This window comes from Saccostrea cucullata, unplaced genomic scaffold (genome assembly GCF_032062105.1).
Source record: "Saccostrea cucullata isolate Sc308-1 unplaced genomic scaffold, CSIRO_AGI_Scuc_v1 ctg354, whole genome shotgun sequence".
In the NCBI taxonomy this organism is placed as follows: Eukaryota; Metazoa; Mollusca; class Bivalvia; order Ostreida; family Ostreidae; genus Saccostrea; species Saccostrea cuccullata.
Window position 1 is genome coordinate 228,072 of NW_026940030.1, and position 16,807 is coordinate 244,878.

Here is a 16,807-nt window from a genome sequence, read left to right on the forward strand (position 1 = left end):
TTCTTAGAAAATCCTCTATGCTCCTGGGTTTTTCCAACAAAGTTTCATTCATCAACTTATTTTATTTTATACTACAGTTGTAATTTCAATTTATGGATCTTTACATTTAGTGTTACATAATACATGTACATTATACTCAGATGATAATTAGGGCCCCAGGGCCTCTTGTTAATTAGAAAGTGCACAATTGATTCAAAACTAAAAAAAAATTCCAATATTGTACTAAAATGTATTTATGTAATGATGATTTATTAAATTATTTTGTTAATAAAGTGACATTTTTGTGAGCATTTTCTGTTACTTTTATGACTGCTAATTAGCAAAACCTGAAGAATGTACCCTTAAACAAAATCAATGAAACTGCTTGTATTATCAGATTTAATTACATGTATTAGATGATACAGAATAATGCAGGATCTCCATAATGCATGACTAGCAAACATGAAATCTCCTCGTTAATTCTACCACATTTATTATTAATTTTCTTTTTTTCCCTCTGACATTCTAATTAAGTAAGGTACATGTACTAGTATGATAAAATACAGAGTTCAGTCTTTGTAGCATTGCTCTATTAATCAGTTTCTTTTTTTTTAAATTTGAAATGAACAGAAGTTTCTTCTACGAGGAATTTAATTGGCCTGTCTCTTAGTATTTAAAAGCATAATAAGATGTATTTCACACCTGCTGTATTTTGTCCACAGAAGATTCAGTTGAGCTGAATGTTGCCACACTAGACAGTTGTCTATACATTAGACAGTTGTCTAGACACTAGACAGTGAATATGGTGAGACAGGTGGGATTGTTGCCGGCCGGTTGTCAGCCGTGGAACAATGATGTGGTGGCAACCAGTGGGGACCGCTTTGTATACTGCGCCACTCTGGCTATGTACATCTATCAGGTAATGCCAGGATCATTCAATTTGGATGAGTTATTGCTAGCAATGTTAAAGTATACCATGTACTGTAGATCACTGAATTTTCATGACACCTTATTTTGGTGAGATACTTATTAACTCTTTATAACAAGAAAAAAATTTCACGAATTGTGGTTATTGCCTCATAAAATCTTATGGAATACTATTATGTGCAAGAATTTCATTTCCACAAGCGCTTTCTCTCGTGTTATGACACAAAAATAATTATAAAGTTCAAGCTAATAAAAAGTATTTTACAGTTGCTGTTCAATTATGTCGAAAGTTAATAATGGCAAAATTTTCTTTGCTCGTACGTTTATATTATTGAATATTAGTAGTATTACAATAATAATGAAATTGGAAATTTTTCTTGCTTGAAAATACAGTAAACATCTTACAAAAGCAAGGTGACATGGAATTTGGTGATCTAAAGAACATGTATATATATTATTTTGTCTTTTTTTTAAGATAGAGTTTGAGCTAAAGATTTAGTGATGACAACAACATTCACTACTTGTATTTTTCAGCTGGATAGAAAATTTAATGAATTTCGCTTAATCTCCATCATGTCTGAGCACACAAAGACCATCAACTGTGTCAAATTTCATCCAACAAATCCAGATTTGATTGTTACAACTGGCATGGATAAACAGGTCATTGTCTGGAATATTGCAAAACAGCAAGTGACAGCAAAAATGTCTGTGACCACTAGAGATGCACCAAAAGCTGTTGGATGGACGAATCTGAAGTTCAGCGATGTTGTGTGTTTTATTCAGGGAACGGGACCGTTCTATGTGTGGGACTATCAAAATGAACAAAAACTCCAGACATTCAAGGAGGCATCTGGATTCAGTTCTCATGTTTGTCAGTTTAGGTGGCATCCCAAAAATTCCAGTAGAATTGCTTTTGGTCATATGGATGGGAGTATATCAGTTTGCAATATAGGTAGGTTCACTAGCTAGGTTGTAGACATTTCTCTACTAAAACAGCTTGTATTCTTATTTTGGGTTTCATTATATTTCTTTCATTGCAAAAAGGAGAGGAGCAATTGAAAAAATAATAATCAATGAATATGTGTTCTTTTTGTAATAAAAGAAAAAGGGGGGAGCATTTTTAACAGACAAAAAGAACTTTTAGATATTTTGCGTTGAAATTTGCAGGAGGTAAAAGTCAGAAGGGAATATGTCGGCCCGAGAGTGTTGAGGAGGAAGAGGATGACCCAGTTACTGCCCTTGAGTGGGACCCCCTGTCAGCGGATTATCTAATCATGACAAACACGTATAATCCTGTGAGGCTGATAGACACTGTGTCAGGGACTATCATTACAGAGTTCAAAATGCCCAGTGTAGCAGCAAATGTCCACACCCTGGCCTGGATTTCTGGGGCTCCTGGGATGTTTGTAACAGGGGGTGAGTCCTCAAATTCAACGACCACTTTTTTTCCGGGGGGGGGGGGGGATTACAAAAGATTATATTTTGATTTACAATATTTGAGGTCTGTCAAATGTGTGCTTTTTATTAAAATTTTCACTTCCATTTCAGATGTCAAAAGTGGAATTCTGAGAATCTGGAATGTGTCAAAATCAACACCTGTGGAAAATATTAGAATTAAGAAGACAGGGATTCATGCCTTTCAGACCATAAGTGTTGAGCATCGAACAAAGAAAAAAGAAGTAAAGGATGGTCAGTTATCATCCAATAGCCCAGCTCTAGCTCCTGCTATCACTACAAGCTCCCAGTTTGCTCTCCCTCCAGCCAAAATTGTGTGTACATTCCTAGATGGGGGTGTAGGACTGTATGATTTAGGTGGAAGAAAGTGGGATTTCCTCAGGGAACAGGTTTCAACATCTATACCTTTAAATACTGTAGAAGTACTTTTTTCCGCGTGGTATTAATTTACGCTTTGTACACTGTCACAAATTTTCTGTGAAAATTTGTCCAATGAACCTAATATACGTGTTAGGCTATATGGATTTTGTGAATCAAATTAAGAGAACACAGAAATAGAGATTCCGTGGAAACACATAGAGAAAATATTTGACAGTAAATGCAGCTTGTATAAGTTATTTCATGGTTATTTAAACCAATTCAGTTGATACAAGCACATCACCTTTATGGATTTTGATGAATCAGATTAAGTTATTGCATCTTATTTTTTTGTCACAGGGACACATAGAGACAATATTTGACTGCAAATTCTGCCCATACGACAGAGATATACTGGCTACTGGTAGTTTCGATGGAACAATCAAACTTTGGGACGTAAATTCCTTAAATCCAGTTAGTACACATTATCATATAATTCTGAATTGATTCAGTTCTGAATTTATGTTTGTAAGCAGAAAGTATAGTGTCTAATTATCCTTTCTCCTCAGCTTGTGTTGCTGATATAATTGTATCATCTTTTAGGTAGACAGCTCTCCGGGAAATGAGGGTGTGGTTTACTCCCTGTCTTGGGCCCCAGGGGATTTGAACTGTATTGTGGCCAGTACCTCTAAACATGGCATGTTCATCTGGGACATTGGCAAGGGAAGGATCATACAAAGGTTTCAAGATGTAAGTGTCATTTACTGGTACATCATACATGTATTAAATCAATATCTTGTTATTTCATGAATGGTCATGATAAGCCAATGGTTTGCAAAGTGGATTAGAAATCCTTTGTTAGGGAAGGTGCATATCCCATTGAACTTGAATTTCATAAAGTTGATATAGTGTAAAAAGGTTTTTGACATTAATAATAACTGATTGATATTTTTTTCGTTGAAGGCAAATAAAACAGCCATATTTTGTGTTGCCTGGAACCAAAAAGATTCCAAGCGCATAATGTCAGCAGGAGCAGATGGATATTGGTAAGCCAATCAAACTTAACTCAAACAAGACAGGATTATTTAGTGAAAGATATCAAAGCATTTGTGTTGAAATTATTTGTCAGAATTTGTTAATGGATTTTAATTGTTCTTTTTGTTTTTATTCTGAAGTATTGTCAGACAAGTGAATGGGGATATCATTCAGAAGTACAAACACCCAGCGGCTGTGTATGGTTGTGACTGGAGCCCAGACAATAAGTATAAAACTTCTGAAAGTTTTTAATTTCCTAAACTGAAGTACATGTTTAATTAACATTTTTTCCTATGTAGCTTGTAACACTATCGGTTACAGAGTCGGGTGTAAATTTCCGTGCACAGGACTTGAGTCGGGGGTAAATAAAACATAATGTCTCAATGCATAGTTTTTCTATGATAAAAAGCAAATGACATGACATCACGATGCATTTTTGTGCACAGTAAATATTATCGATAGGTTAAGACACAGTTTATTAGACTCTGATGTTTACAAAGAACTGGATGTGAAAAAAAGTTATCCAAACTAGTGTAGGATTTACAGAGATAAATTTAGCCACTGTCACTGAATTTTACTGTAATGGTTACCCATTAAAGATTTTTCTTTCTAGAGATATGTTGGCCACTGGATGTGAGGATAAACTAGTTAGAATTTACTATTTAGCCACTGTCACTGATCAGCCATTAAAGATTTTCTAAATGCTAAATGCACAGTAAAAATGCTAGAGAGTAAAATTGTTTTAGCTTTGGAATGGGATTGAGGGGGGGGTTAGATTTTTTACAAGGCAAATTCAATTTAATTTTGCTTCTTTTTGCAGGTCATACTGCTAAAGTGTTCCACATTAAATGGTCTCCATTAAAAGAAGGCATGCTGGCTAGTGGCTCCGATGACTGGTAGAATATTTCTTTTGATGAAATTATTCCTGGCCAATTATTGTTACATCTGTTAATTGTAATACATTTTATAACTTAACTTACTGAATTTAGTTTCTTGATATTACATGTATATTAATAGGGTAGAGTAGTTATATTATGCAAGATATCTTTATGAAGATTACATGTTTATATTGTACATCAACATGTATCAGTTTGTATATACAAATTGTAGATTGCACATTGTAAGGATTTTTTATTTAAAGTAAACATTGAATTTTGCAGTACAATCCATGTATGGGATTACTCCCAGGAATCCTGCTTCCAAGTTTTGCGAGGGCACGAGGGGCCCGTTAGAGGGATCATGTGGAACTGGGAGATCCCTTACCTTCTGATGTCAGGGAGCTGGGATTACAAAATCAGGATCTGGGACATCAGGGATGGTGCTTGTGTGGAAACCCTGTTAGACCATGGTGCTGATGTCTATGGTAAGGTTTCTTCCCTTGTTGAAAACAAGTTGCCTTTGTTGAAAACAAGATGAAAACTAAATTTCTTTGCAAGATTTTTTTTCCTGATTTGTGGATAGGCTTTGCAATAAAATAAAGAATTTTATTTTCTGTCCCAAATTATGTTTTTATTAAATTTATCATTTGTTTATTGCTAAGCTTATTTTGACTAAACTTGGCCTTCTGGACAAAATAAGACAGCTTTCATGGGAAGAAAATCTTTTTTGCCAAATTTAAAGAGGATTTATTCAAGCTAGCTTTATGGCACAGTAATGTATATTTTACAGGATTAACAAGTCACCCTGAGAGACCGTTTCTGATGGCTTCCTCCTCCAGAGATTCCACTGTCAGGCTGTGGTCACTCAACTCTCTAGTCCAGCCCATAGAACTCAGCATTCTGGCCGGGAAACCCTGGACAAGTGTTCTAGGAACCACTGGTAAATGTCAACGTTGTAGATATAAAGTATGTGAAGGATTTATATCAGTTATGAAAGGTGTAACTTTTATAGCACCTTAAATAATAAGATGCATTGAAATAAGTTGAGTTTATTATTATTTTTATTTCAGATTCTGCAATGGCAATTGGAAATCCTCCTCTGTTATGTGGAAAAGGCAGTAGAGATATAAAAGCTGAGATGGAAGCAGGTCTTCCTTGTAATAACAGAGAGATCCACCTAAACTCTTAGTGTAAGTGATAAACATTACATGTAGGAGATATAAAATTGTCTAATAAATGTTAAAGATCTACTCCACCAGCCAAATGCAGTGAAAACTACTTGTAGTTTGAACAAGTGAGTATTTATTGTAGGTAATGTGGGTAAACAGCATAACTGTGAAAACAAAACATTTATTTCTTTTAGCCACCGACAGGGGCAGATAACCTGTGGGAGCTGGTCTCTGTGGTGAAGGGGTTAGATGATTCCCTGTTGTCTCAGAGATACAAGAAAGGCATCATGCATGTCAAGCATCTGACAAAATTCAAAGCAGTAAGTCAAATATTAGTTGATATTTAAAGTACTGGTACATGTTTGAAATCAGAATGCCATACTATTGATGTAAGTGTAGCAGGTCTGGTGTTCATATAGCCTGTACTTCGCGTTGTGTTTATTTTTTATTTTGAGACGACTTTCTGAATATAAGACCTCTTCATTAGATTACACCTTGGAAATATTTGTAAATTGTAATGAACTATAAAAGAAAATAAGATTAACACGCCTTTACAATTTATTACCAGTCTTACAGTTATAATAGTACACAATATGAAAACCTTATTTCCCCAACCCAAATATAGCATTACTTAACCCAAATATAGTCTAACCTAAAGTAATATAATTTAATTAAGACAGACGAACAAAGGACAATTCCAGTATATGAAGAGTGTAGCTAGCGAAGCCAGCTGTCTCCCTCCCTGATGTAATAGTTGCTTAGCTTTATATATAAAAAAAAGAACAAAAGAAACTGTCAAAAACCTTATTGGCCAAAAGATAAAAGTGGGCATTTCCAAATAAAACATCGGTAATTTACATCAGGATCAAAATGAAATAATTATGAAAATGTAAATAAACCTAATCTGCCACATAAGTAAAAAATCAAGACAATCACAAACATTTTCAAAATAAAGCATTTTCATTCTTAAAACTCTGAATTATAAAAACATATACATGTGTTTGATTTTGGAAATCTTTACAAAATACTAAAATTTAATCATGAACGTAGTGGCTTACTATTAATATAAGTATTAAATGTGCATATATATATTGTAGTCAGAAGCTCAAGAGCAAGAAATGGTGAAAATGTCATCATTTCGTGGTGGTGTTGGAAGTATTTCAAAAGAAGGAAAACTCCGAGAGGCTGCTAAAATTCACATCCGACTGGGAAATCTACAAAGATATTGTGAACTTATGGTGGAGTTGGGAGAAGTAACAATTTTTAACTCTACTGGTCAGAGATCAGAAGAGCTTATGTGATAGTAGTGCGTCCATCCGTCTGTGTAGCTGTCCATCTGTCTGTAAACAATTTTTTAAAATGCTATTCCTCCTACAGTTTTGGTCTGACTTCAGTATAACTTGGCACACAAGTAGACTACACTAAGATGCATGAATTAGTGCATCAGTTTGGATTACGATGAACGGTTTTGCCATGGTTACTAAAAATAGAAATTTCTGTGAAATTCATTTAAAACGGTACTCCTACTACAGTTTTGGTCTGATTTTAATATAAATTGGCACACAAATAGACTACACTAAGATACATAAATTAGTGCATCGATTTTGGATTATGATGAATGGTATTGCCATGGTTACTAAAAATAGAAATTTTGTGAAATTCCTTTAAAATGCTACTCCCCCTACAGTTTTTGTCTGATTTCAATTAAGTTGGCACACGAGTAAACTACACTTAGATACATAAATTAGTGCATCGGTTTTATTTCTATGAACGATGTTTAAAAATAGAAATTCTCTGTGTAAAATACTACAGTTTTGTTGATTTTAATATTTGGCACACAATAAACACTAAGATACATAATTTTATTTATTGCTGCCTGTTGCTAAGTTTCAATTTCAAGTGCTACTTTTCCTTTGTTATACGTACAGACCAGTAGAGCTACAGTCTTATCAGAGACTTCTGGTTGTTGTGTTTACATTGATTCTCCTTCAGTGTGGAAAAAAAACTCATAAGTATATGATTATCTTTTATGAACATTATCTACCAAAACATCAATTTTTGTAGTGGGAGAGGGCTATTGCAGTTTCCCCAGGAGTTTCCATAGAATATTGGAGATCTCTTACAAAAAGGTAAAAAGTCACATGGTTTATTGGTATTGAACATGATGAAAATAATACATGTAGTTCATTGATTGGTTGTTTCCCACTTATATTATTTTTTGAGACTTTCCATACCTTATTTTTCTTTAAATTAAAATCTTTTCAGGTATACCCAATTTTTATCCAAAGAAGACGATGAGAACATAATCCCCTTTTGTACAGCTATTGGAGACCCAGAGACCCTTGTTGAATTCTCTAGTTCTCGGGGTCAGCTCTCTGACGCTGTGTTAACAGCTCAAGTCGCCTGCGAGGGGACGTTTGATATAGCGTCCCAGACAGATCATCCTTCCAAGGGATTGTGCAATGGTGTAGAACCAAATAAATCTTACCAAAAGTTAGTTCTTAGGTTACAGCTGAAAAAGAACATTTTTAAAACAGTTGGTGTATCATGTTAGCATGTTAAGGATACACCAAAGGTTTCCAAAGGGCAAAATTTAATTTGCTTGTAATTCTTTCATTAACAAAGATAACATATTAAAAGTATATATCATTTGAAAGCTTGTTAAATTCACTATTTAATGATTTAAATTTAATCTTTAATTTTTATCTCATTAAAAAATTAATATTTTTTTAATGTAAATATTAGTGCATTTAAATTTTATAAATCAACTTTTTTGTATTCCACCTCTCAAAGTCAAAATCAATGTAATAAAGATTGAACTTTAAAAACTAGATTTTTGATAAATCTTCTTGTCAAAAGTTACATCCATTTGTCTTTCAATGTTACCAATTTATTAGCCTAATTCTACATTTCCCCCAATAATTAGAATGAGCAAGATATCAAAAATCTGAGATACGGTTTTGTGAACACACATTTGAGAGGCATTCTGGCCAGTTTTCAGAGAAATTGGTAATAATTTCCTTTCAAAGAGAGAGACCAACTGTCTGATATTACTTTACAGTAGGGCAAAAACCCATTACACATCAAAGTCTGCCAAAGCTAAATATATGACACCTTGGAGATTCAGCTTTGGAAACACTGTCACTTATAGAGATTTCCTATGCATATTCACAAGAATGGGAGGTTCTGTTCTTTTTTTGCTTTTAATGAAGTAAAAAAACTGAATCAGAAAGATTTAGGCAAAATGGCAAGAGCTAAGCTCCACCTCCTATTCCATGGTCATTAGTGACCTGTTAGATCTCCTTCCCTAAACCTAGAGTCCCTGTAGTTTAATTACTGATAACCTCTGTGTGGCTATTGAAGAATTCCCCAAGTGGTCACAGAGATTTATTGCTCCTTTCAGGAGCAGGCAGTCACAGATCAAATCAGAAGCTTCAATACATGTAACGGAATATTCACATGAGGTAGTGTTTATGTTTGATAATTGTTAGATAATTAGTAAACCATTTAATAATCAGCAAGAATTTTTCATGCATTATAAACCTGTGATTAGCCGAAAATCTCAAAATTGACAACATTCTTGAAAAAAGCCTTTGGTGTATCTTTAAATTTAAGTATTAATAACTTTTGGCAGTGAATTTGAAAGAGAGCAGGCATCTGATATGAAATACTCTAGATTAATTTTTTATTTTCGCGAGATAGTCATTGACTCTTTATTAGCGAGACAAAATTTTGAAATTGTGGTTATTGCTCTATATAATTAAGGAATACTATATATGAGAATTAAATTTTTTGTCTCGCGTAATTACGCCAAAATAAAGTTCTCGCGAATAAAAAGTGATTTACAGTACATGTATGTAAAATGACATGCATTTCTAAAAAAGATAATTCATTGACAAATCGTTATTATAGATTATTGACAGATGCTGTTCAGAAGCTGGCTGATTGGTATTTTTATAGAGGATCCCCGGTATTAGCTGCCTGTTGTCATCTCAGTGTGGACGATTGTCAGGTAGGTCATAACTTACATGTATATTAGTTTGTACTTAATTTCATGGGGGTTTTTTTTGTTTTGTTTTTTTAAATAATATTATTTGTAAGAAGTAGAATTATTTAATATCATGTATTATAAAAGAATTTATGAAATTTAATTGAAATTTTTAAATTCAAAACAGCAAGCAGTTCAGCGTTTGATCCAGGGCCATGAACTGGAGTTAGCAGCATCAGTGGGTGTGGTTCTGGGTAATGTGCCAAAACAGACTTACCAAGCCCTGGAGTATTTGTCTCGAAGATGTGAACACATAGGAAAATGGTGAAGATTTTTTTTAGTTTCTGTCAAAGCTGAATGCCAGAAATACTGCATTGTTATTTCAGTAAGGTGAATGAACTAACACTAAACATTGATTCCTCATTGCTTAATTCAAGAAAGAATGTCAACATTTTCTGGCATATTTTGATGATTTTTTTCCTTTGAAATGATACATATTTGGTTTACTGCCAATATTTGGCATTCATGTGTATTTCGATGAGTAGAATTTGATGAGTAATGTTTTTTTTTTCCAGAAGAAAATGTGTTTGTTTACTGATTTTTTTTCACAATACAATGTTTATGTACAGGGAGTTGGCTATAGACCTACTGAAGCTGATTCCTGACAACAGGGACCTGATGATCAAGTGTTGTGCCAAGTGCGCCGCTAGTTCTGATGAAATTAACTACCTCCATTCAAAGGTATTCAATAAAGTCCTTAAAAAAATACAATAGAGAAAAGGGAAGAGAATATTGGACATTGATGTATTTTTGGTTTTTTTCAAAGTATTAAATCCAAAGTGCATGTCCTGGGATTTGATTTATAGCTTTTGTGAAAGAAAATATTGTATTTTGTATTGTCATACTTTTTTATGTAGAACAGTACATAACTAATTAGTCATTATCCTTTTCTTGTTGGCAGGCAGATCTTCCACCCCTGGATAAATGTTTACATGAAGCAGAAACTCTGAAGAATCAGATAAAGCCAGTAGACTGTATCAGGTTCTATGTTGTGTCATCCACTCCAGAAACGGGGCTGGATATAGGACTAGAGTATATCAAAGGTATACAGAGTTGAACTTTTATAATGTATTGAATATTAATCTTCCCAAAGACCTTTGACCTTTCAATTCCTTCCCTTTATGATTACCTAAGCTAATGGTTGACAAAATATGAATGTTATTCCTATTTTCAAGAGTTTGATAATATTTTACCATTATCTCTGATGAAAGAAAGCAATGTATATTTAAATTATTTCATGTTGCAATACAAATACACCCCATGAATGAGACATTTTTGTCGTATGGACATATTTTAGCTATAAATCTTAGAATAAGTTCATTGTATTTGGTTCACACTATCTATAGAACAATCTCATCTTATTTCAGCTTCCATGAGTAAGGGAAGGTGGTCAGTGGATGACATCTACCCTATCTTACAGTTCCTGGCCTCCATCAGGGCAGACAAACTACAGCAACAAAAGCTAGACAAGTCAGTCTTACTACTTCTTCAATACTTTGAAACAATAATGCTTAAAATAAGTTTGAGATGAGGTCAACTATTTCTATCCCTATATCAATATTTTCAGAAATTTTTCCTTGACAGTCAATTCAGTTTCAATAAATTTTAGTGTATATAATCTAGAATGAACTTTATAGTCGAGCCATTTATAACAGATGCTGAAAGGTTCAGTAATTATTCAAAATGGACAAAAAGATAAATACATTTTGTGTAAATTGAAAATGTAGCAGGCAAATAAATTGCTTGCATCCTTTTAACCGTTACTGAAAAATGACTTTTAAGAACTGAAAAATTTGTGGCCCCTATGTGTTGAATGAGGCCTAAAAATTCATTGCAGTTTGTGACATCTTTTATTCTGCAGTGTGTACTTTACTAATGTAGAAAGCTGCCATTCAGATTCAGGTTTCAGTATTAGAGCAATGTATAAAAGATAACCAGCTGGATCATTAGGTTATGTTAAATGTTATCGGTCCTCCATTGGTCCTCAAAACTTTCTGGCTTCTTGAAATCAGTATTTGGAATGTACCATCTTATATTTTTGATAGGCAAAGAATGGAGCTGCTCTGCCTCACTGCTTATGTTGGTGCCTTAATGGCCATCAGATTTGGCTATGATGAAATAGTACAGCCATTGTTAAAACATGCCAGGTAAATGCTTGATGATGTAAAGCTTGAATATTGTTTTGTTTGCTTAATGCATGACAAAGATTTAATTTGGATCTATGGAAAGTATTGCATCAGTAACAGTGTAATCTGCTGACTTTATAGGGATATCATTAGCAAAGCTGGCTTGTGTCTACCAATAACAGAGGAAGTCATAGATAAGGAAATGGTGGCTTGGAATACTATATGCATGGCTAAAATTAATAGGTGAATATCCATCTCTGCTTATGTATGTCAACTTAATATTGTGTCAAATAATACCTAATCAGCAGAAATGCTATATGCAGCTATAGTTGGTCAATATCTACTACCTTAAAGCTTGCAGTGGAATACTTCCCTAGGATAATTTTAAATTCAGAAACATTTCAATAATGATAATGTTTGACTGTTCTTTTTTTCATGTTTTTAAGTGAAAATTGTTAAAACCTTGTTTACAACTTACAAATTCATTTTACTTTATTGTCTAAGACTAAGAAATACTTTTCTTTCTTGCTCCAGTTATCCAGACCCCATAGAGCTATCAAGAGTCATGGCTTCTCCAGATGTCCTACAGCGATACAAGGAGCTGGTACTGAAGTCAGGGGGAGATAATCACCCAGATCGAGTAGGACAGGACTGTGCCTCCAGTTCACATCTTCCTTCACATTCAGATGTCCATGTGTCATGTATATCACAGCAACGAGTACAGGTGTGTACTAAAGCCTACATTAACTGTAATCACAGCAATGTGTACAGGTTTGTATGAAAGTGTACATTGCACAATGTAACTGGATATATCTTCTAAAGCTTGCTTTGCCATACTGGTATATAACAGTAATTGATCAAAAAATGAAAGGTCAGGTTAGAGAGGCATGTATTATCAATACTGTAAATCACTTTTTATTTGGAAACACTGTATTTTTGCATAATAACTTGAGACAGTGTGCTTGCGAAAATTTCATTCTTACGTACATTAGTATTCCAAAAGATTATATAGAACAATTAACAGAATTCCTGAAAATTTTGTGTCGCCTAGAAAGAGTCAATGACAAACTCGAGAAAATAAGTTATGAAAATTAAATGATCTACAGTACATATGTAGTTACACTGATTTCTTACTTTTTCCAGTTTTTGTAAAATTAATGCACTACAGTGTACTATCCCAGAAAACTAAATATATTCAAGTATGTGTTGTTTTTTATTGCAGGGTTTGTCATATTTTCTAGAAGACGGTAAATCTGCCATTTCACCCAATGAAGCACTTATGTGGGCCAAAGTCAATCCATTTTCTCCATTAGCATCAGGACTCCGAATTAATCCTTTCTAAGAAAGAAACAATCCTTATGTCCAAAATGCCTGCTCTGTTGCAATATTTAAACAGTTAAATCAGTACCTCGTTTCTGCCTACTAGATAAGTTGTGGAAAGTTATTGATAGCTTAATTCTATCAGTTTAATACTGTGTTCAGAATAGTTTTGCAGTAGATGATGCTATTTTTTTTTTCAGTTACTTTTTTTTTTTTATATTGATGGGAAAGTAGTTCTTTCTACATTATATAACCTGTGATAATGGTATATTATACGAGCTTTATTTAGTTATGTGATTTATTTATTTATTTGTCTAGAACATTCAACGTCAATAATATGTATGCTTATGTGTATTAAGGTTCCTTAAAGTTGCAGTTCATTAGCAAAGATCTCATTCACCCTTGTGATGTAATAAACAGGATCTTATCAGGGTACCACATTATTTTGTTATAATGTTGATGCATAATATAGTATATTTAGTGTCTGTTGTTCTGTGCACTGTAGAGTTTTTGTATTTGATTTTATAATTTGATAAAATGTTAAAGAATTGTCAATGGAAATATAAATTCTGGTTGTTGCCATTTTATGATGAAATCCAATTTCATATAAAGTGCATAACTTCTTGAGATTTTTTATTAGTTTTTCATATACATTTAATCTGGAAATGTTTATGATTCAGGTATAAATTTGTCTTCTTGTCGGTGATGATGTAAAATAAAATGACGGTGTGTATTTCAAAAACTTAATAAATATAATAAATATATTGGTAAGAATGTAGTCAATATTCATGTAATATGACGAGTTACCAGTAATTTTTTTTTAAAGTATGTTTTTAAAAGCTTTTGGAAAGTTAACACTTTTCAGCACAATGTGTCATTTGATGTCTGCATGCATATATGCACCTGTAAGTGCCATTTACATTGTTCCTAGTTTTGAAGAAGAATTATTTTTGCCTGTTGAGCTTAGAAGAGTTGCACGGTATTTACATAGACAGTATTTATTAATGTTGGTCCTGTAATAATTTGGACTACTGATGAAATGGTGTTCATTGTTGAGAGAATATTTACATATTTTTTCCAATGCATTTTTTTTTCTGGCTGTCCAAAAATTTTGTAGGCAATGGCTTTTTGATCTTAGATATACAAATTGTATAAAATTCCAAGTTAGAGCAAATGAAAAGGTAAAAAAAAAATTAAAGGAATTTGTCTTTTAAAAACATTCAAAAATGCAGTGAACTATCTGAACGAACCAGCCTGCATCATAAAAATTGGCTGTCCATTTTGTGGAAATCATATTTAGACAATGTCTACGGGCACTGCAAATAAATTCATTACTTTTCTGTATTCATTTTGATAGCATTTAAGCTAATTTTCATCGAAGTCTTTTGAATGGCTCAAATTTTTATATATTTTCCCCATTGGTTAAACTTCTTGGACACCTCCATTTTGGTTGATTTTGCATTGTATCTGGAGCAGACAGTCTTTGAATATACCGTCCATGTTGTTGACTGTTTTTCTTGAGTTATATGTTACAATATTTGTTTTATGATAAATTAAATAATAATCAGAGAATGATGTTTTTCTGTTTTCTTTCAAAACAAATAATTTCTTTGTCAAGTGGAAATGTATTTTTCTCAATATTGTTGAAAAACTAAAAGTACTTAAACACCCAATTTTACGTTAACGCCCCCAAAATCTACCTGATTCAAGAACAATAATTTACCGCCTGTCAATCATTCAAAAAACAATAGCTTCTGATTTGATTGACAGGCCAGCTACCCGTGCTACCTGATAGTCTGAGTTTGTGTCTTTTGAAAACGATTGCCTGGTCGCGCGTCAAACACTTTCATGTAGCCGCCTTGTATACACGGGGGTTAATGTGGTATGCTGGAAAGCCACTACCCTTCTGTAGTTGTAACATGAATTTTGATTTTGATACACACACGCCCCTTGCTCCCCCTCCCTTAACCCCACACACACACTTTTTTTGCTACACAGTGAAACACCCCACACACACACTTTTTTTGCTACACAGTGAAACACTATAGGCTACCATCAATTAACTTGTCTTACAAAGGAAAGTCCCTTTACCAAGAAAAACTTGAACGAAAGATATAATCAGGGACCTATAAATTAACTTAAAATGCAAGACATGCTTAATCTGTCTGAATTTCATCTTTTTTTAGCTCACCTGAGCCAAAGGCTCAAGTGAGCTTTTCTGATCACATTTTGTCCGTCGTCCATCCGTCTGTCTGTCCAGCTGTCTGTCCGTCTGTAAACTTTTCACATTTTCGACTTCTTCTCAAGAACCAATGGGCCAATTTTAACCAAACTTGGTACAAAGCATCCTTGGGTGAAGGGGAGTTTAAATTGTTAAAATGAAGGGCCAAGTCCCCTTACAAGGGGAGATAATCAAGAAAAGACAAAAATAGGGTGGGGTCACTAAAAAATCTTCTTCTCAAGAACCACTGGGCCAGGAAAGCTGAAACTTATGTGGAAGCATCCTTGGGTAGTGTAGATATTAAATTGTTAAAATCATGACCCCCGGGGGTAGGGCGGGGCCACAATAGGGAATCCAAGTTTTACATAGAAATATATAGAACAAATCTTTAAAAATCTTCTTCTCAAGAACCACTGGGCCAGGAAAGCTGAAACTTATGTGGGAGCATCCTTGGGTAGTGTAGATATTAAATTGTTAAAATCATGACCCCCAGGGGTAAGGCGGGGCCACAATAGGGAATCCAAGTTTTACATAGAAATATATAGAACAAATCTTTAAAAATCTTCTCAAGAACCACTGGGCCAGAAAAGCTGAAACTTATGTGGAAGCATCCTTGGGTAGTGTAGATATTAAATTGTTAAAATCATGACCCCTGGGGTAGGGCGGGGCCACTGGGAATCCAAGTTTTACATAGAAATATATAGAACAAATCTTTAAAAATCTTCTTCTCAAGAACCACTGGGCCAGGAAAGCTGAAACTTATGTGGGAGCATCCTTGGGTAGTGTAGATATTAAATTGTTAAAATCATGACCCCCGGAGGTAGGGCGGGGCCACAATAGGGAATCCAAGTTTTACATAGAAATATATAGAACAAATCTTTAAAAATCTTCTTCTCAAGAACCACTGGGCCAGGAAAGATGAAACTCATGTGGAAGCATCCTTGGGTAGTGTAGATTCTAAAGTTGTATAATCTTAAAAGGGAAGGGGGTTGTTGGGCATGATAGTTATAGCAAGAGGGGGAATCTGGTGAAGATCTGCATCACCCAAGTTACTCAGGTGAGCGAAGTGGCCCATGGGCCTCTTGTTGTAATTTCTTTCTGATGAATTATTATCAAAAGAAAACTGTCAGTTCACTGGCGGTAATCTTCAAACTACCACCCGCTCTACCAAGCTTGAACGTTCTTGAACTGAAATACAGGATTTATAAACAATTTTTCAAAGTGTGTTAAAATTGGGACAAAATCAACGCACTTTGAAATTTTTTTTCAAAGTGCGTTAAGAGTGTACATCA

The 16,807-nt window shown here is 34.0% G+C and overlaps 1 protein-coding gene across 1 annotated transcript; it reads left to right on the forward strand.

The window, feature by feature from the left end:
• Positions 1–706: 706 nt before the first annotated feature.
• Positions 707–14,715, forward strand: LOC134254628 (WD repeat-containing protein 17-like). Its single transcript, XM_062737166.1, is given in 26 exon segments — positions 707–898; positions 1,441–1,858; positions 2,074–2,322; positions 2,455–2,750; positions 3,079–3,192; positions 3,322–3,468; positions 3,682–3,764; positions 3,894–3,980; positions 4,367–4,452; positions 4,571–4,649; positions 4,914–5,116; positions 5,422–5,571; positions 5,702–5,803; positions 5,963–6,120; positions 6,898–7,053; positions 7,865–7,929; positions 8,066–8,293; positions 9,713–9,812; positions 9,976–10,112; positions 10,418–10,529; positions 10,750–10,891; positions 11,216–11,318; positions 11,894–11,995; positions 12,116–12,217; positions 12,509–12,698; positions 13,197–14,715. Coding segments are annotated over 26 exon segments (3,846 nt in total). The 5' UTR covers positions 707–781; the 3' UTR covers positions 13,317–14,715.
• The last annotated feature ends 2,092 nt before the right edge of the window (positions 14,716–16,807 follow it).